Source organism: Anser cygnoides, chromosome 3 (assembly GCF_040182565.1).
Source record: "Anser cygnoides isolate HZ-2024a breed goose chromosome 3, Taihu_goose_T2T_genome, whole genome shotgun sequence".
NCBI classification, from domain to species: domain Eukaryota; kingdom Metazoa; phylum Chordata; class Aves; order Anseriformes; family Anatidae; genus Anser; species Anser cygnoides.
Genome location: NC_089875.1, coordinates 62462536 through 62484008, shown reverse-complemented (window position 1 = coordinate 62484008; position 21473 = coordinate 62462536). Strand labels below are relative to the sequence as shown.

Genomic DNA, 21473 nt, shown 5'->3' with positions numbered 1-21473 from the left:
CTGTGTGGAGATGCTATGTCTTCTCTTCATTACCTTTGCTTCCCGTTTTCATACACTTTCACATAATACAACTGCTGGTAAACACAAAGACTTTTCTTATCCAAGAAAATTCACAAAACTTAGGAAAAAAGTTGCTTTATTGAAAACAGTATTGTGCTTAAGTGCTTTGCCATTTCAAATGCTGTCTCAACATTTTATGTTATTGGTTAAAGTATTACAAGATAACCTTTCTTCTAAAAAATACAGAAAAATCACAGTAGCAAAATAGTAGCTTTGTCCAAGAATAATGCACAGCAGGCTCAAGTACAAAAGCCAGACATTTGAAAATGCACCTCTTCACATACAGTGGTACACTGCATATGGAATACAATTAAAGAGGCCAACAGCTGAGGGTTACCATCAGCGCAACCAATCCACATGAGGACCTCCAAAAGAAAGGCAGTCGTTTAGTGTTTCAAAACAGTGATGCAGCTCCAACTAAACCACAACTGGTTGTTCACTAAGGGGGTCGTGCATCCCGACTCCAGAATAATGAAACACTGTTAAGTCCACTCATCTCAGACGGTAAGTTAAACCACAACAGTAAATAAAGAACCAAAATAATTTCTGGCTATGTTTCACTAGCCAACAGATGAGTTCGTTCTTCATTATCAACAGGAGGATTTTGCAGGCTGGAACTCGAACTGTTTGCAGAAGGGAAAGAATGTATGGCAAGAAACAGGTTTAATATTCTCTAGATATTTCTATGCAATACCAACATTGTAACATAAAACCCATACATAACACGGAAAAAGCTACCTGGATCATTGAATTTGGCTCCCTGCTATTGCACAGAAACACATACTATTGCTTTCACACACATTTCTATTGACACAGCTCTCAGATATCCTTCTGGAGGAACCATAAGTAGGGTTTGCTCTTTAATGCCACAGACCTGTTGCTTGTATAGAACAGGCACTGCCTGGTTCAGGTCTCTGTTTAGGTCAGCAACAATTTAGTAAAGCATAGAGACAAAGTATGTAAGCAATATTTTTACTGCTCATTATTAGGTTGATAGTGAAGAAACAAGGCAAGCACAACTTCCAAATATTTGCTTTAAGTAAAATAAAGAAAAATATCTCTGCATACCTTCGTCTTGTGGCCTCAGAAATATAGAATATTCCAATTGCAAGTCCCTTTGAGAAAACAGTCAGTTACAATCATAATAACAACCACCTTATGCAACAGTTCTTATTTGCAATAGATATAAAAAGCAAAACATTTGTAATTACTTACACTTAACAGTGCCCATCCTCCTTGGATGGCTGAGGCCCATTCAAAACCCAGCTTTTCATTTAGAAATCCTCCTAAAGTGGGACCCATAAATGCCCTGCAACAAATCAAAATGAGGTGTTGGCATCCCAAACAAACAAAAAAAAACCCACAGATTATTTTCTGTGTACAAGTTTTATTGCACTTTGTGGCCTCCCTCCATTGATTCTCTCTTTGTCAAGAAAGAAGAAGTTGTCCTCCACAGACCTGACTTGCCTATAATCCACAGTTAAGTATTAATTCTTTGTTTGCCATGGCCCCAATAAACCTGTTCAGATGCCTCCTCAGCTGGAGATAGGATCCATGTCAGAGGGCTGAATGCACTCTTTTCTGTATCCAGGATGGCTTAGGGGCTCCATTAAAGACAATGTTCTAACAAAGCGTCTAGACAGACTGTTTCTACCATAAAAGAAATTTAAACCTTCATCTCTCAAAATTTAAACCTTCCAAATTTCAAGACAGAAGACTGATGGATACAGGCAGGTAAGAAGGCACACTGTGACAGATGTGGTTCTCATTACCATGATCGTTACAAGGCTGAGCTGTATGTAACATCCCTGCAACTCCATGCCTGTGTAACAATGCCATGAAAGGTTATGCTGCTGCTGTCACTTTATGAAAGATCTTACATGATATCAACACTTGCTACAGGAAAGGATAAAACTTTGTACAACTAGAGAAACTACCTGGAAACAAGTCATAAAACCATGTTTAGTAGAAGCAGAAAACTGTGTTTTGCAAAAATTATGCTGCATTTATCTGTACTGAACCCTACACCAAATACATAGGACATCTAGTGCTTCAGCTAGCTTACAAAAATGGTGTCAATACATACCATTGAAACTCACAGAGGACTAGAAGGACTGATTAAAAAGCATCCTGAAAGTGACTGCCAAGAGGGGGACCCTCATTTCCCACTGAGGGACAACTCTGAAAAGTCACTCAGAAGGGAGCATCTTTCACTCATTTCCAGGGCAACCACTGGGTAAGAAACTCAAGACACCCTCTGCTAAGCTAAGCAAACACAGATCCTGAATAACAGCTGTGGTTGAAAGAGAATAGAGGATTCTAACCAGGACAAATACAGGAGGAAAAAAATAAAATAAATCAGAGTCCACCTCTGTCTATAATATGCATTAAAAAATCCAGTGGCAACAAAACAACCATAGAAAAGGGTAAGTTAACATCCACTTAATCGCTGAAGCTTTTTGCTACGAAGGTCAATACATTTCAAGGAAGACAAGTTCAGAGTACATTACCTTTGTAAGATAAAAAGCTTTGTTTTAATGTGTCCACTATGCACCTGTTCAGCAAGAACCTCTTGAATGAAGGTCAATACAAGACTGCGGTGAGTGACTTCTATTTGCAATTAGCACACTTTCACATCGCAATAGTGTAAAACAAGCAAGCACTACTAGCTTACAAAAAGGTGACTGTATACCTACCCAAGGGACCACATGGCACTGAAGAGCCCTGACACCAGCCCCAACAGACTCAGACCTTCTTCAAACCCATTCTCACTGCAGAAAGAAAGCCCAGTTAGAGTAGCGCAATACATCAGTGCACCTCACTCTATATTCTCCTATAAAACTTTTTCCTTCTCTTAACTTATGCATAACATGAATAGTTAACAAGCAAAAGTGTACACCAGAATCATCTCCGTTTAACCAATACTTTCTTCTTTCCTGTTTCTCTGGAGGACTGCAGTGTTACTTCTCATCTCATGTCTTCTGAGGGAGATTCCTAACATCACACCATTACTCAGTCCCCATATTTCACATGGCAAATGTAAAACAATGACAGGTGACTTTTAAGTAGAGAAGACCTTGTTTCTAGAGGAACATGCTAACAACAGTAAATCAAGATCCTTCTAGGTCATTGTTCCCAAGCTACATCATAGACCTTGTATTTTGAGCAACTGCAACTCCTGTACGTGCAGCTGTTAATGTTAACGCAGCCCGAAAATCCAGTGAAAGTTGCTGGCTACTAAATAAATCATATGTATATGAAACCACACCCAGGTCATCCCATATTATGAGACACAAAGTCAATTCATTATGCCTGCAGCACAGATGTACATATTTACAAAATTTTATTTGAAATATAATGACTGTGCCTTATTGGGGTGCTCAGTCAGAAAACCTTAGACAAAAGAGTAGAGGAAACATTTCATTTCATCCTTACTCGCTGCTTTGGTCTCAAAAGTGGGAAAAGGCCACAACAAAACCTACTTTGCATTCACCTCTGAAATTACAGCTTGAGCTTCCTACTAACAGTAACATGGAAGATGTGTTGGACAGAGTTACTTACTATGCACAGTGCAGTATCTCTGGAAATACTGGGATAGCACTCATGCCAAGGGAAAAGCCAATCAGAACCAGCACTAGGACAAACATCCACAGCTGACTGCAAAAGAGGCATTTAAACAACAGCTGAAGACTCTTTTCAAACACCATTTGACTGAAGGCTGTTATATAAGCTCATCATGACTGAACAGAAAACTAAGTTTCTTGAAGCCAAAAATATTTTTATTGTAAATAAACAGTAAGGCTTGAAAAATAAAACTCTATGCTTAAAAAAACAGACTTTGCAAAAGCTTTTAAAAATCCTCAAGTTAAGTGTTTCTCTATCAAAGGCAGTTCAATTTAAGAGGAATACACAGAGAAGCGGACAGACGAGTTTAATTCAGCAATACATACATCCAAGCTCCAGCCTCAGTTTGTTACACACAAGTGAAGGATTTTGCAGGTAAAATTATGTACTCTAATATAATATACCCAAAAAAAAGAATGTTGAAGAATTTACTGATTTCTTTTTCTCACCAGCTCGGCTTGAAATGCAGAAGTCTAGGAGGAAGCTAGCTCATTTGAAAAGCAGAAGTCTAGGAGGAAGGAGTTGACTAACTCTGCATATTAGCAAGCCCATCACCACCTTTAACAGAGTATATAACCCATGACAGAAGGACTAATCAGCTGTTTTCTAAATGTAGCAGGGTTTTGCAGTGAAGTAACTCAAGGATTATGGCAATGCAGAGTTCAGGTGAAATAGACATAGTCTCTACTTGGCAAGCTGAAAACAAAGCTATATCCAGGCATTATTGCTCAGTGGTCTATAAGGAAAGAAGAAAAATCAACAGCACTGCGTAGCCATGGATATAAAACCCACAGTTAATAAATACTGATGAAATTGAGAAAACTGAAAAATAAGACAGAAAGAGGACTTCGGTTTGCTACAGTGTAAGTGTCACAGAATTGGGAGGCAAGGAAAATAAAAAGCAGCACTAGTTCCGCCACATCCATTAACATAAGCAAACATCATAACAACATGCAGAGGAAAAGGATGCATTTCAAGAAGCTGCCATTTCTACCTTAGCTACACACCTCAATTTTCAGATGTTTTCACTGATTTACAGTTATAATCTCATATTAGAAGTAAAAAACCAAAACACACACACAGTTTTTCATGGTCAGAGGTACTAAATTATCAACTTGTGGACAAATATGACTATAGTCATGACAGCTATCACTAAGACGTCACCTAAGGAGACAGGTTCAAGAAGAGGCAGTTCTGTACCTTTCAATGTGCAGCACAGGAGCAGGTCCTAACATGAAAAAGCACAGGGCTGTTATTAAGCTTCCCGATACCATCAGCCATTTCCTGAGGTGCTGTGAAAGAAACGGAAGAGGTATGCAATTTAAAAACGTGAATATTTAATGCAACAATTTTGTCTTTCCTAATAATCCAAAAACTACTGCTCCTCTAGAGACCGCCATTACACACAGTTTCTCTGCCAGTTCTGAACACCACCAAGAACTACCAAATTCACGTTTCCTCACCACCGATACAATCGCTGCTTAATACAGAGATTTCAGGATACTGAGTAATGCTGCTCTGTCAGCAAAATATTTCAGGTCTTACTCTTCCTTAGCATAAGAAATATAATACAGCACTGCATGCAATTCTCATATATAAAGGCCATTATTAGTTTCTGACAGGTGGTGGCAAAGAAAAGTCAAGAGAATTGGCACCACCGTTCATGCACACCTTCCAAGTCTGGGTTTCCTTGATAATTAGCAGTGGCTGTCACCCAGACAGTTTTAGATGCATCTTGCTCCTCTTCTCAAAAGAAGATAAAATGAGATGTGGACAAAAGCTTGAGCAACTGTAAAATGCTTTCCCATTATCTGTTCCATATTGGATGGAAACACGACCTTCAAGTTGACAGTATTTAGTGGCCATGCAAGGTCCTGAAACAAAAATCCCTTTACAGCAGCAGGCCAACGTACATTGCTTCCATATGGGAAGTCCTCCAGTTTCAACTAAATGTACCAAGTGTGCTACTACCACTACACAAACAACAGGATAGTACTCACTGGCAGTTTGTCGCTTAGGAGGCCGAGGAGGGGAGAAGACAGGGAGTATGAGAGTGCCAGGCCAAGGAATACTAAGCCCACATAACCAGCTGGAAGTTTGAACTACGAGAAGGAAAAAAACACAACAACAACACACAAGCCATGTATGTTACATTCATTAAAGGGCAATCCAAGAATTATATTTTAGGTCAAATAACTGCCATCTGTGCAAGATTTTACGTATTTTATTGATACCATACAGAATTTTGGCAAGTATTTGAAGTCATCAGTGGAGATCCAGTTTTCTTCCATTTCTATACATGGAGCAACAAAGTCTCACATGACTGAACTCAGATAAGGCCTGACCAGGGCACAAACACTATGCTATGTCCCTGCACTAGCACAACTGGGTTCTAACACTGATAGCTGCCACATTCGAAACAGACACTTGACACACCGAAGTTTAGGTGGATTTAGTCTTTACCTCTCCAATCTTCAGTTTTATTTTCATTTAGAAAAGCATAAACACTGCAGTCATCCATGGCTAATCAGGGCATCTTAAAGCAGTGCTGTAAAACACAACTACGGCTTTTCAACCAAAGGAGGATTTTTATGAGATTGAGTAAGAGCCTTTTAGCAAATACCCTGAGGCCTGCATTTTCCTAATGCAGCAACATCTCTATATTGAAACAAAATGCATAACGAACAAAATGCATACTACTCTCAAATTAGGGTTTTAACTACCAGTTACAAGGTGTTTCATGTGGCACAGACTACATAAATATTCACTATTTCCTTGCTATATGCAAGGACACAATAATGACTCTAAATTTTGTGGTTAGAACACTTGCCAAGAAGGCTGCAGTCATTTCACAGCAAGTATCTGCTAGCACAGAGCAGAGAGAAAGCAAACGAGCCACACCAGTGCACACTGTTCTACAGTGGGATAACAGATCCTGCCTGGGTGTCGGAAGACATACATTCACATCTCTCTGGATGGCAAGAGGTTAGCACCAAGCCTCCTCCCCATCCTGGATGAGTGCACTTAGTGCTGAACTAGACCCAGAAAACGTAGCAGCAGTACTACAACCTGTGAAATGCTATTCCCTAGAAAAACAATTAATAAGTAAACCACTCAAAAAGCATTGCTTAATTTCAGGCAGGAAGAGAATCATAAACCGTTTACTTGAAATTACCTTAACCATTATTAGGAAGATAAATAAAATTATATATAAATAAATGCAAATATTGAAATTAATTTAAAGCAAATAAAACATTTGCCTCTTTAATGAGTGCTGAAGAACCCAGCTAGCAGGCTACATAGTCGCAACCAACTTCACTTTGGCTTTGTTGTAAGAGAAAGCTGGGCTGTGACACAATGCTCCCCAAAACATGGGTCACCATCAAGAGATACACCATTGCCAATGACTGTTGCAACTTTACAGAAGTAGCTTTCAGAGAGGAGGAAAAAGTCCCTAGTTTATAGAAATTGCCCATTCAGAGAATGGCCTCTGCAGTTTAAAGCCAATTAAGAGGAAAAAGCAAATATTTCAAAAGCCCCCAAATTTACTCAAAGTTACTGAGACCCTGTGGCAACAGATGGTGTAAATGGAAGCTGTGATTTATCAGCACTGTAGAAATCAAATCATTTGGAAATAAAGTTAATAGCTAATTAAACCAATACAGTTAGATAAGACTTAATGTTGTTTGGGATACTAAGCCATAATTTTTACCAGTTATTCACTGCAAGTCAGGACTTTCCTGCCTGTTAGCAAGACTTACCTTCTTTAGAATAAACAGAGACATTGTGGGATCCAAAAAGCCCAAGCACGCACTTAGAGAAAATATAGTAAGACAGAGGAGTAAGACTTTTGGCAGAAGAATAAGCTTCCAAAAGGACTCCTTGCTAGGGGTTGAATCTGTTTCAGCAGAAAAGGAGGGGAAAAAAAATCACATTCTTTTCAGTGGCATAAGTTTCAAATGAAATAAATAAATAAATCAGCATTTCCTCTTTTCTAGTCCTATTAAGTCCTAAGTCCTATTTTATTTCACAAACAAGTGAAAGTCAATATTAGACTATTATGCTTATTTTTTATGCAAAAAAAAAAAGATAGCTGAATAAAAAAGAGAAGTATACAATTTAGATTTCAACAATTGCATGTACCCCACTCAGATAGAACAAAAGCACTTACTATTCCTAGGTTTGTGAAAATGCAGTTACTTCTCTGCTAGCCCTTTTAAAATGAAAATCTCATGGACACATTTCATTTTAAAACAAACAAAGGGGGGGAATAAAATCTCTTAGTACATCCCTCGTAGATGAACCATTCATATTCAACCACAGAAACATACTCTGAAAATAAAATGATTATTTATCAGTTGAGATCTGTTTGAACTTTTAAGCAACTAATCATTCAGGTCTCCTACATGTTATGTTCTATCTGTATTCCAGACAGGAAGCTTCTTTCAGATATCTCTGTTAGATGTCATTTCTAAATCAGACTCTCTTCTTGCTGCTGTTTGTGCTTTAATAGTTGAATGTAATCTCAGAGTATATATATAAAGTTCATTCGTTAGCATCTATTAGCTCAGAGCTAACATTTATTAATGTAGTTTCAAACTGGCCAATAACATCATTATTCTGTACAATTTCAGCACTCAGAAAAAAAAATCATCAGCAGCATTTGGTTAACCATCATAAGTTTCCTCTCAATGACAGTATATATGAAGTTAATCTCCAAGGCTTTCGTACGGGAAAAAAAGGTGAGAAAAACATGTATTTTAAAGTTTCTCCTAGAGAAGACTAACAGAATTGGAAGTTTTCAATTGCCATCCTCCACGAAGACTTAAATCTTTAAGTACACATTCCGTTCAAACAAGATCACCTAAAATCTAATCAAATGTGTATGACCTCCAGCACTTCAGTTTAAGACCTCCTTTATTAATTTTAACGTTCTTTCATGTTAATTTCATCAGGCATCATTCAGTGCAAATAACCCCCTTTTGTTCTCCCTGTAATTGTTCCCCCCCCCCCCCACTATTAACCCCTCAAACATGTCAAACGCTCTTGTTCTAGGCAAAACCTATTTCCATCTTCAAATGGCTACAACAACCAGATGATACTAAGAAGATACAACCTTCACAGGCCCTGAAGCTGAGAAGATACAACAAAACAAAAATCTCTCTCAGCTCACTTCCAGAGTTCTTAGTGTTTGTCCATCTCAGAGATGGACAAGACATGCTGCATAAATTCCAGGCCAACTGCACGCATTATTTAGTATTAAAACATGGGCCCGATCAGGATCACAAGATAATTTAACCCTTTGAGTTGGGTCAGACTCCAGAAGCTGACAATTTTCTAAAGGGAAGTTATATAGTCAAGAAATGAAGGTAAACAAAGGAGGCAGGAAGAAGGGTGCTTACCATATTTTGGTAGCATGCACATGTTCACAGGTACTAAGACCAACACCACACATCCCAGCGTAATGAAAGGGACCTCGTAACCAAAAGATTGATACAAAAAGCCACCTAAAGGTGGGCCGAGAACTAGTCCAAGCCCTGTAAAAATCTCAAGGCTACCCTAAAGGATGAAAAAAACAGTCAGTATGCTAAGAAATTCAATGTAACAATAAAAAGCAAACCACTTCTCTGAGAAGCAATATAATGTGGTCAGGCTAGTAAAAGAAAGAGACACTTCATTGCTACAGGGGATAACAGCCAATGGAGACTTTAAAAAGTCAGATAGCAAACAGACTTTTACAGTTGTCTGTGGGACACCAATTATCTCCTGCTTCACTGCAGTGAACCACCTGTACCCAAACCCACTGCAGGGTTAACCACGTAGCTATCACCTATGTGTCCAAGTCCTGAGGTAAAACAAATGCTCTACTGATGGAAAGCATCTGTAGGCCAACGCAGGCTGAAGTCATCATCTCCCCCACTCAGCACGTGAGAGAGGAGAGACCATCCCACAGCCTTGGTGGTGGGGTTGGTCTTGAACGAGCCTACCTGGATGGGTCATTATTTCATGAGACGAATGCATCAAGGTAAAGGTTTCTCTCCACAACTGACTGGCTGGATTTGCTGACTAAGGGGCAGGAAATAACAGTGAAACTGCAGCAGGGGAAACTCAGATTATTAAGTTATAGTCAAAGTAATCTGGTATCTTTTAGAAGATACTGACTTTAGAAGGACAATAATGCAACTACATTTAAATCTTGTGTTAAAACACCAGTTACCACCACCTGCCTCAACACTGGATTAATCAATGCTTGGACTGCCCTCTTTTAACAAGTAACAGCTTGTGGTTAATAGCTGCTCACAGGTGAAGTTTTGATAACTTACAGGACTCACAAAGATATCATAGGGATTAATCTACACATGAATGTTGAATATCTCTAATTTTATTGACACAAGTCAGAGGGGACAAACGCCCCTACAGTGGGTGCGGTCAGTAATAGCCAAGTTCTTTAGCCTAGGGTCCCAGCCTATTCCTTTCCTAGCAGGACAGGAAATAACTAATAACAGCATTTCACTAGCAAGTCCTCAACGTTTCTAGCCAGATTTGAGAAATTTTGGTGAACTTCAACACCCATAAATTAACATAATTGCATCCAAATAATGCTTTTACTTGTGCTGTTCTAGGACTAAAATATTTATGATCAGTGAGACTTCAGTTCAAATCTGGCTTTGCACCATCTAAGCCCTTCTGAGTTAATGAATTAATGGGAGTGGAGGAGGTGCTGTGGCACTGCATTATTACAGGTAAGGGGTGGACAAGGTACACCTGATATTCTAAGAAAAGTGATACTGTTTGTGTTGTGCAGTGTATACATCCCTCCCATAGAGGGAGGATGTTGACAGTTGCTGAACTTCCCGCTTCAACAAGGCTGATGTGGCTGCATTTACTAACTCCCCCGTACGTTCTTTAGGGTATGGATAGATAAAAGGTGGGCTGTAAGCCAATACCAAAAGGGTAAGGTGTGGAAAAGTGCTCTTCACTTTTCAGCACTATCATGAAGGGCAGTGGAAAGTGAGGATGAAATCCCTCAACCATTCCTTCAGACTTCATGATTTTATTATAGGGTGAAACCTGCTGCAGCTCCTCAGCTTTTCCTTCTGCCTCCTGTCTCTGCAATAACCACAAACAGCTCACAACACCTAGAACTCTCCAACACCTCCCTTCAAGAAGAGTAATTCTACATAAACGAATCTGAAGAGGTTTCGTTCTCATGTAGAACAACACTTCATGATATATAATATGGCAAATGGATTAACATCTTAAAGTAACCTGTCTTTTGATAGTACTCTGTCTTGATCTTGTCTTGATAAATGTAGCTACCAAGCCACCAGCTGTGTTACATTTCTAATTGTGCTCTTAAGGAGACCTTCATCACCACACACTTTTCACTTATGTATCATTTTTATTGTGCTGTCACTTGTGTGGCAGCCAGAATTACATTTATTTTGAAGTCTGAGTATTGGATAGATAACCTGCATAGCTAGGTAGTATTTTAATAGCCTGGTTTCAACCAATAATTACTACCATTGATTCAGCGAGCTGTCTTCAATACATATGCAGCATGCACTGCTTTGATTATTTATGTTCAGCTGAAGTTATGCTAAGGTCTAAGCTTGTTTTAGGATTGTGATTCTGGATTATGAAGAGAAAGACTACGTGACAACTTCGAATACGCCTGCATAGGAAACAGCATATTTTATCCTCCTGGTTTTAGGCTGCCTACAGCAAATTCATTGTATTGTGGGAACTCGGCTGTAACACTGCTTTTGGAACTTACCATGACAGTAGCTATATTATTAGGAAATGCCTTTGCAAGGATTGAAAATGATGCTGTCATTGCTGCTGTAAAACCTATTGCATCCATTGCTCTTACTAAAAAGCAAAAACCAATGAACATTGGTCCACTTGGCACCTTGTCCAGTATTCTGTGAAGAAAAAAAAAAAGTTAATACAGACCTCTCAGGATGCAGCAAGTCATCCACTAACGGCTCTGAAACATAATTTCTTATTAAAGAGCACAATTACAAGACACTCAATACTGTCTATTGCTACATCATTTTGAATCGCATTACTAAAGTCATTCAAACTATCAAACCATTTCAGACAGCCTTCTCCTTTACCCCTTTCTTTGGTGCTGGAAAAGAGAAGGAAAAAGGGTAGTACCCTCCCAAGCCACGAAAAACACCAGTGCCACCTTCTGTTGTATTTCATCGCTTTTCCAAGAAACTGTGCAAGGAGTCTGATGTACTGAGTTACAACTACCTAATAACAGCTTATTTAGTTTTTAATAAAGTTTTTATTTTGCTAAAATGAGTGGCTTAGCCACACTGGCTGACAGGCGAATCTTGTCATCTGCATTCAGTGTTGTTTTATTAAGAAAGCAACAATTAAAACACTATGCATAAGTAGTTCCCTTCTTGCTGGACTTTGACAGATTTCTTACAGTTCATTAACTATGGAAGTTATTTTTATATATAGAAACTTTCCCCTTGGCTTTCAAAGTACTACACATGCCTTGAAACCTACTGAAATGGAGAAGGGTTCACTGTGCTTTACAAGGCATAGTAAAGTAAAAGGCATAAAAAGTAAAGATGCAAAAAGCTAAGTGACCTAAGCAAAACCTAAATGATGCTCAAGTATTTCCAGTTGTGTTTTGAAAACATCTTTTCATATGGATTAAGGTAATTAGAAGACACATGCAACAAAACCAAACAAAAATTACTCACCCAAACAGAATCGTCACACATCCTGAAACAAACATCCCTGCCACAAACATGAATTTTGCACCAATCTGTGTAAGCTGTAAATTAAATATCATTTCCACGTTATTATTTCAAGCCTATTTCAAAAATCTCTCAAAGCTACTGTTAAGAAGACAAAACATTTTTGGCATTTCACAGCCTAACTAAAAGATCTGGAGACAATTCTCCTGCCTGTGTGTCTTCGCGCAATACTGAACCTAAAAATATTCTAACTGGTTAAGTGACTTAACCCAGTTTTCAGAATGGTAAGACAATGGTGCACTTAACTATTTCACAGCTGCATGCTGCAGCTTCTGCGGGGCAGCAGATTGCAGCAGCATTCCTCATTACAAGCAAGAAGTAATACATTCCCCCTCCAGTACTGTCAGCAGTGCCAAGTCAGCAATACCTGTCATGTATATGGCTCAGAAAGAGTCAATGGAAGCCAATTTTAAAGTAAATCTATCGAGGCCTTTAATAGCAGGAAGTTTTGGAATAGGGGACACGGTAAATTCAGGCCTCCCCATTTATTACCAGAAAAACAGCCCCATCTTCCTTCACTTCAGACTCCATCACTAGAGAGTGAAGGATGATGAGAGGCACGCCATAAAACTAACTTAATCCAGTAACAAAGTACACCTGAGGTTCTAATTCCATGCTGTAACATCCCCTAAGGAAAGCAGGTATTTCAGACGGTTTTTCTTGTTCAGGCCTGGACAGAGTCCCCTGTGTTTCAGCCATTATTACTGAAACCTGCATTCTGCCAAGTTTCACTGAAAGACTCAAGTTTTCTGACTGCTGGACTGTCCACCTCTGTTGATAAAGACTTGTTCGCTTCACCTGCCTTCAAGTGAGGGTGGATCTCTCCCTCTCTCTTCTATGAAGTACTCAAGTGAGGTTGTGCCATAGCTAAATGCCATCATAAGCACATACAGTGGACTTACCAATGGCACTTGTGTGGCACCTTGATGAGCCACCTCATCACCAGGAACAAACCTTTCACCATGGGGTGAAAGGAGAATGCCCAGCCAGAGAAGCTGTTATATAATTTATCTATAATCACTCCAGACAGAGAAAAATCCTGAATCTGCATGAAAATTGAAGCTGGAAAAAAGGGAGACGTCTATCTCGTATTGTGATTGGATGAAATGGAAGGTGAAACTGAATTAAGCAGCAGAGTCATAATAGGAGGAAATGTTAAGAAAAAGGCAACATACCAGAAAAGAAGAAGGGTGCAGCAGACTGAAGGAAAAAGAACACCTTAAGAACACAGCCAAATCAAACAGAATATATAAATAAGTGCAATAAATAAAATGTGGGTTTGGGGTAAGAGAGGTAAATTAAAGGAGAACTGATGAGCAGATTATTCTGAAGCAAACACAACAGTTAACCAGAGAAAAAACAGTTGCATGTCGGCCACCCTATGTTGCCTTCAAAAACTGTAGATGAGCAATTTTGAAATTGTGCTGACAAGATCTAGGTCAAATTCAGACTGACTGGCCAGACTCCAATTACTTCAGACAACCTTCCAAGAGTACTACTGAAGAGACACCTCTTTTCTCATCCTTAGAGAACTATCTTCGTGTAGCAACCTGTGTCATCACAGAAATAAGTCACAGCTGCAATTATACTTACATAATTTCCCAAGATTAAAGAAGTCGAGAAATTGACCAAAGCAAAACAGCCAAAAATCAGACCAACAATTGTGTTACTGGCACCTTTTTTTTCTGCCTGCAAAAAAAGATCACAACCAGTAAAGATGGAGACAGATTCCTCGGGTGAATAACATTCACGCTTTGCGCGTTCTTTTTATCTCTATCAGTGCAGTTACAAACCAATTTCCTTTCTCAAAGGCAGTAGGTGCTCACAGGGTAACACCGCAACAATTCAGACACCTTCCACTTCTATTTAAGCTATACATGATCAAAGGAAAAGCAACATTAATTCTGCAATGAATGGAAACACTCTGTGGTTTGCTACTACCGACCAGGTGACCAGACTCTATACCGATCACTATAGCTGGTGTGCAGTGGAGCTACCTACAAAGATTTGATCCCTCACACAATGGGAAGGCAGTGAACAGAGAAGTCTGTTAACTTCACTGTATTGTGTCTACCCTTCACCATCTTTGCTGTCCTCGTCTAAAGGGTCTAGAGGGCAAGGCGTATGAGGAGCAGCTGAGAGTCCCTTAGTTTGTTCAGCCCAGAGCAGAGCAGGCTGAGGGGAGGCCTCATGGCGGCCTGCAGCTCCCTCACGAGGGGAGCGGAGGGGCAGGCGCTGAGCTCTGCTCTCTGGGGACAGCGACAGGACCCGAGGGAACGGCATGGAGCTGGGACAGGGGAGGGTCAGGCTGGGGGTGAGGGAAAGGTTCTGCACCCAGAGGGTGGTCGGGCACTGGGACGGGCTCCCCAGGGCAGTGGTCACAGCACTGGTGTTCAAAAATGTTCAGACAATGCTCTCAGACATATGGTTTCATTTTTGGGTGGTCCTGTGTGGAGCCAGGAGTTGGACTCAATGATCCTTGTGAGTTCCTTCCTAGTACTGATATTCTGTGATAAAAAGTGCCAGGCAAGTTTTTGACTTAGACAGCTGGCACAGCACACTTAGGTACAAGCAGTACATTGGAATATTTACAGCAAAAATAATGTTAACATATTTTTGTTAATAATTGGGAACAACTTGACCATGAGAGAAATGAAATTCTGTTGCAAAGGCATAATGGCAATTTTTTTCATCCCATATTTAAGCACTGCATTCACTCAACATGAACAAAGACTGTGTTTTTTCCTGCAGCTACCAGGTCAGTAAGTTTAGCACAGCAAATGATGGCCAAGCATGAGTTAACAAAGAGGGTGATATGAATAAAAAGTCATTGAGTGATTAAGGTACTGAAATGCAAGTCAGGACATGGCTCAAGTTTTACTCTCAACTCCCCCCAGACTGTTATGCAACACTAGGCAAAAAAATATTTCATTTCTATCTCTAATCTATCCTGTCTGTATAACTCACAGTAATTTGTGACTTACCATACTAAGAGCTGGATGTCAACTAGGAGACCTGATTCTCAGACTTGAGAGGGCAGGGAAGCTACACTCATAGAGGTGACTGCAGGAAATGGCTGCTGAGCAGAAGCCTGATCAGAAAGCCTGAGCACACGTGAAACCAAGCGAGTACACTCTGTCATATCGTTACTTTGCTGTCTCCTTTACGGTCATGGGGGCGATGAAATTAGTCCATGGCCAGGATCCAGGTCACTGTTACATGCGCTCTGAGCTATTCTGGACAGCATCAGGCTACCACTACAAATTCCCATAACTGAAAAGTAAAACTCTGCTTACCCACAGCTATAAAGGTCTCGTGGTGCTCAAGATCCTTTTAAAAGAAGTTTCAGTGTGCAAAAAAAAAAAAAAAAAATCTAAAGAACAGCCGGCTAAATTGTTTACCTCCGCAGGGAAAAAAGGTCCCAGGATTGAAAAGCATATCATCGAACTGAAGTTTATAGAAGCTGTTGCAACCATTGTGAACAGCTGCTCTCTGGTAAGCCTCCTCGGCTCCTCACCGAGCGCTTCTGGCGCGCTGTCTTCTTGAAACGAGAAATTGGATGCGTATGCATTACAAACGGAGAGAGGACAGCACAGTTCGCAAAGCAGGGTTGAAAATTCTGCTCGAAACCCCCATCCTCCCGGCTCTGGGGAATAAACTGCAGTAAATGGCTCCGCTTTCCAACCCCCTCGCTAAGGCAGGAACAGGGGCAGCACCTGCCGGGCAGGCAGGGCACAAAGCAGGCTCCCCCTCCAGCCCCGAGTCGCGGCGGCGGCCCCGCTCAGGCTGCCCGGTCCCGCCCCGCACCGCCCCGCACCGCCGACCCCCCCGCAGCGCCCCGCGCCCCTCGCCCCCACCTGGCGGCCGCAGCGGCCCCGCGCCGTCCGTGGCCCGGCTGCCCATCGCCAGCCCGCGACGCCTCCCCGCCAGGCAGCGGGCACCGGCCGGGAGCCGCCGCTCGGGCAAGGCGAGGCCGGGACAGAGCCGCGGCCCCGCCGGCCGCCGCCACTGAGCATGCTCGGGCTGCGGGGCGCGTCCTGCGCCGCCCCGCGGGCAGCGGCGGGGGGCGAGCGGGGAGCGACGGGCACCGGGCAGGGATCGGGGCCGGGGCCGGGGCCGGCCTCTCTGTCCCGGTGAGAACAGCAGGTGAGGAGGAGCCCCGCCATGCCCACGGGGATGGTCGCGCTAAGGTCTGGGGGTTCGGGTTCCGGCCATTTCAGCTACGCCTCGGGGTTTGTTTAATCCTTTATTTCTCGTATTGTGAAGGGATCGATCTGCAGCGCCGTGGGACCTCCGTGGCTGGGTGTAAGCGGCAGGCTGTGCCCGGCGTGTCTTCAGGAGCAGCTCTGCGGGAGGCGCGCTGTGCGGTGTAACGGGCACCGGGCTTGGCGCAGCCTGGCGATGGCCGGCTGGATCTGCGTGTATGCCGCACGCCTGTCTCAGGGCATTGCTCGCTGGGCCTGGCAAAGCAAGAAGTGCAGCTCATCCTCTAGGTACAGCAGCTTCAATGTGTTACAGGTGAAGAAAAGTGAGGAGGTAAGGAGAAAAGCTGTCCTAAGATCAAGCGGGTATTTGCTGCTTATGGCTACACCTCGCCTAACGATGTTTCCAACAAGTATGGCAGCGTGCATTCTAGAAAAGCCTCACAACGGAAGTATAAAATCCCATGTCTTTTAAAACAGTAGCAATACTACTAGGGTCTGCAGGGAGCTGGGATCGGGAGCCCAAGAGGTCCTTTCCACATCTGGGCAGCTAAGCGGAGCTCTGGTGGTAAGGGAGGGATGGGCTCCAGGGACTCCGCTTCGCTACAGCTGACTGACCTGGTTGCAGTTCCTGAAAACCCAACCGCTGTGGCCCAGCTTTGCTCTCTAAGACTCTTCAGGTGTGACTGGCAGTTACTGTAGGGCCGCTAATTTGCCTTGTAAGCACAAGCATTAATCTGGTTTAAATAGAGCTGTAACTTGCCCGTCTTCCATGACAAAGGATAATCGGCATTGCTGCTTGGGAGTGGTAGAACAAGCAAGGTGGCTAATCATCTGCACAGCCTATAGCAAGGTACAGGAACAGTATAAGAGTAACAGAAGAGCTGAATGCCAATATTGTCACAAGAATTAGTACCTGTCAGCTGGCCAGGAGTAAATTCAGGCTGGAGCTGAGGAAGAAGCAACACAATTGACACAAGTTCCTATTGGAAAGGGGGGGAAAATGAGGAAGGAGATCAAGAGTCAGTTGTTATTATAAAACCATAATAAAAGGCAGACCACCTACTGTTTCAGGAGAAAAATCAGTAATTACTCTTAAAAGCACTATTTTAACTATGTCATCAGAACTCCATCTAGTCACCAGTTACGATATTAAGATGCATAATGGGGATATTTCAGGGCAAATATTTCCGTTTATGTAACTTCAGAATCCCCCCACAGCGACAGGAAAAAAAGAATTACTTTCTTATCACAAGGTTAGGAAACTTTAAAACTATTTATCAGTCCTAAAGAACAATAGCCATGAGTTCCTTTGTTGAACCATATTTTGACGATATATTTTGTGGCATATATTATAGATGTGAAGTTAAAAAAAAATCCCTGAGAACTACCTTCATCTTTTCCTGTCTGCCTCCAGAAAAAGCCATAAAAATAAATCCTTTTCACAGATGCTGCCCCTTGAACAGCCTTACCCTCCCCAAAAAGGAAGAACACTTGAAGTTGATCCTGATTTCAACAAAAGTTTTCATTCCAACTACTTGCTCTTTTCAGTGCAGATGCACATTCAGCAGTATAACTCTTTTCCAGACCCTGTCCTCCTCTCATTAATAATTACATGCAAGTAATGAATAATCCAGTAAAGCCTGTGGAATCAGATTTCCACAAAGTTCATGTGTGCAACAGAAGGACAAAGTATGGGATGTAGCAGTGATGTACTGCGATCAGCGTGAGCTACGGCTCAAGTAATGAAATGGGACTATGAACTCTCTGTGCACGCATACAGTTTACTAATGCAGTGCTCATTGTTGTGAGAAGAAAATGGTTGGCAGAAAGTTTGTTAATTCTTTCTATCTTTTAAATAAAGGAAACTACAAAACCAGATATGAATATTTATTAGCCTTTGAACAGGTACTTGTTACCAGCCTCTCAAAAAAGCCTTTCAAGTCTTACAAGAAGACTTTTTTTTTTTTTTAAAGCACACAAGCCTTTCTTGCTTATGTCATGTCTGCAGCAACTTTAAAAATATCTTTCAGATTCAAATCATACGTAGAATTCGAGCCTTGGAGCAATACTACAAATAGAGTCCACATCCATTGCCTTTTCTGCAAGATAAAAACATACTAAGAAAATCGCTTTAAGAACAGTTTCTGTGTGGAAATCCAGGATATTCTGAAATGCTTAGCACATTTGGGAGTATGTATCTTATGTTATTGTACAGTATATTTGCAGAGATCTTAGAAACACTTTTAACTTACAATCCAGAAATCGCTTGGTGCTTATTTGCATCATATTCATATTTTTTTTTCCATAAGTCATAGTGGTGCATGCAGGTACTTAGAAAGTTTACAATTGCCGTAAGGTAACCATATGATAACCACATCCTTTGAGAGTCCAGCACAGAATCTGTGGAAGGCGACAAAAAGCCAGCAAACTTATTCAGTTATCACAGCACCAAAGATTTTTCTTCCATTGGAGTTGAAATGCCACAGCTTGTCCTTTTTCTGAACCCCTAGAATGGTCTCACCATATTTTCTACGGGCACTTAAAACTTGATATATGCACCTTTTGCACTTTTGAGTAGTGGCACTTGGTTGGCTGTTCTGAACTATTACTTGGAGGTGCTTGGAAATACTCATCTGACTTGTCTGGGCTGGGGAGCAGGACTTCGGTTAGAGATAGGGTGAGAAATGGGTAAAAATAACCTGCCCTCAACAAAAATCTTTATGATGCGGAATGTTTTTCTGGACTGTGTGACCAGGAAATAAATAAGATAATTTAGGAAGAGTAGGATAGAATATGTGCTGATGTTATTTGCAGGAAGGCTTCCAGCTTGATGTTCTGAGAAATTATGTTTTGGAATGAAAATGAGATAATTCTGTCGTGTGACAGTAGAAATTTATCATAGCGCTGCCTGTGCTTTGCATTTCTTGAAACAGACTTCATAAGGAAGTAAGTTTTGCAAAGATTGCTCAGAACTGAAATTCAGAGCTGATTGTTCAGAGTTTGGTGGTGTTGTGGATCTTTCTTGAGAGTTTGCAGTAGCTAACCATTTTGCCTGTCTACCTGGCTGCCTCGCTGCCCTCTGCACTGTCTGAACTCCTTGTTACTCAGTGCCTGGCAGTTAAGTTAAGCTATCATGAGTCTGGCATTCTGAAGAAAAGATGGGTTGTGGTTTCCAGGGTAAGCACAGGGTGAAAGTAAGAGGCTACCACAGCAAGAGACTAGGAGAGAAACACAAAGAAAAAGTAGCAGGAAGAGGACTTCTGAGACACAGTGAAGAGTTATATACTCACTGCAGTACCACTCCTTTGAAAAAGCCCCGTGGGTTCAGTTGCCATTTTGATCATACAGGGTAAAAAGAGGAAGGTTGCTGCAGTGGAAAGGCGGTACAGCCAGAGGTATCAAGGAATCGAATGGAGACCGTGGAGGGTAGCAGCTATAAGCAAAGAATTTTTAAATACAAGCAGTGAGATAATGAGTCTGGGTGGGTTGCCCTGAGCAGCTAGCTGGTGAGAACCCAAATTCTTAAACGTCATGTGACAGCATCTTGTGCATACTCTTCCTCTCCCCCTGAAGTGGGTTCACATAGGAAGGTTTTGGTAGCGGTGGGCTTCAGGGGTGGCCTCTGTGAGAAGAATCCAGCAGCTGCCCCATGTCAGATAAGGGCCAGTTTCAGATGGCTACAAAGTGACCTGCTGCTGGCCAGAGCTGAGCCAATAACTGATTTTGTTTGTGCCTTTGGGAGAGCAGATTTAAGAACAGGAAAAAACAACAAACAAACAAACAAGCAAAAACTGCTGCACAACAGCAGCTGGGAGAGCAAGGAGTGAGAACCAGCCCTGCAGCCCCCCAGGTCAGTGCAGCAGGAGGGCAGGAGGTGCTCCAGGCAGGCAGCAGCAGTTCCCCTGCGGCCTGTGGAGAGACCCCTGGTGGAGCAGGCTGTCCCCCTGCAGCCCACGGGTCCCACACGGAGCAGATCTCCACGCTGCAGCCCGTGGAGGAGCCCCCGGTGGAGCAGGTGGATGTGGCCTGGAGGAGGCTGCGGCCCATGGAGAGCCCCCGCAGGAGCAGGCCCCGGGCCGGAGCTGCAGCCCGTGGAGAGGAGCCCACGCAGGAGCAGGGGGTCTGGGGGGAGCTGCCGCCCGTGGGGGACCCGTGCTGTGCGGGGGGAGAAGGTGGAAGAGGGCGGTTGGGGGGAAGGTGTTGGTAGTTTTTTTTTTTTTAGTTTCTCACTGCTGTAATTTGTTAGTAACAGGTAATAAATTAGATTAATCTCCCTGTGCTGAGTCCATTTTGCCTGTGATGATAATTGTTGAGTGATCTTCCTGTCCTTATCTCAACCCTTGAGCCCTTTCCATTGTATTTTCTCTCCCTTTCCCTTTGAGGAGGGGGAGTGAGAGAGCAGTTGTGGTGGAGCTCGGCTGCCCGGCTGGGTAAAACCACCACAACTCGTTGTAGGAAACTGGACAGAATGGTAGAGCAGGTGGAATGCCAACAGTGTGCTGCGCCCACGTGAATGCTGAGTTGGTGTTAACAGGCTGTACAGTGGAGTGGACTTTCAAACTAGATCGTATATTTTCTTTAATTATTATATACATATACCTACTGTGCTATACCAACATTGCAGCACAGAGTTCAGTGCCAACGAACACCTCCCCTCTATGTAGGTAACAGGTTTGTTGCCTTGCAACTGGTCTAGGAAAGCTGTTTTTACATATTTGACTTCCAGGGACTCTAATTTCCTTGTGATTATGACCTCTGCTGTAACAGGGATCTTTCAGATGTGCATACTTCCATCTCCTGG

General features: G+C 42.1%; 1 protein-coding gene across 3 annotated transcripts; it reads right to left on the bottom strand.

The window, feature by feature from the left end:
- Positions 1 to 119: 119 nt before the first annotated feature.
- On the bottom strand, positions 120 to 16483 carry SLC18B1 (solute carrier family 18 member B1). Of its 3 annotated transcripts, none has more exons than XM_048075705.2 (14): positions 16325 to 16483; positions 15869 to 16005; positions 14061 to 14156; positions 12411 to 12484; positions 11462 to 11609; positions 9087 to 9243; positions 7446 to 7582; positions 5685 to 5786; positions 4885 to 4976; positions 3622 to 3717; positions 2757 to 2831; positions 1276 to 1369; positions 1129 to 1175; positions 120 to 683 (listed from the first exon to the last, which is right to left on the bottom strand). In XM_048075705.2, exons 1-14 carry the CDS (start codon positions 16368 to 16370, stop codon positions 611 to 613), a joined length of 1374 nt encoding a protein of 457 aa, XP_047931662.1. In that variant the 5' UTR covers positions 16371 to 16483; the 3' UTR covers positions 120 to 610. The 3 variants fall into 3 exon arrangements, with proteins under 3 accessions (XP_047931662.1, XP_047931661.1, XP_047931659.2); XM_048075704.2 differs by having other exon boundaries at positions 15869 to 16008; positions 16325 to 16477; XM_048075702.2 differs by having other exon boundaries at positions 15869 to 16113; positions 16325 to 16461.
- Between the last annotated feature and the right edge of the window lie 4990 nt (positions 16484 to 21473).

Coding starts and splice junctions, on each gene's coding strand:
- SLC18B1 (XM_048075702.2), bottom strand. CDS start 16,370: ATGGGCAGCCGGGCCACGGACGGCGCGGGGCCGCTGCGGCCGCCAG. Junction 14,157..15,868: donor GACCTTTTTTCCCTGCGGAG/GTAAACAATTTA, acceptor CTTTTTTTGCAG/GCAGAAAAAAAAGGTGCCAG. Junction 9,244..11,461: donor ATAATATAGCTACTGTCATG/GTAAGTTCCAAA, acceptor TTCATCCTTTAG/GGTAGCCTTGAGATTTTTAC.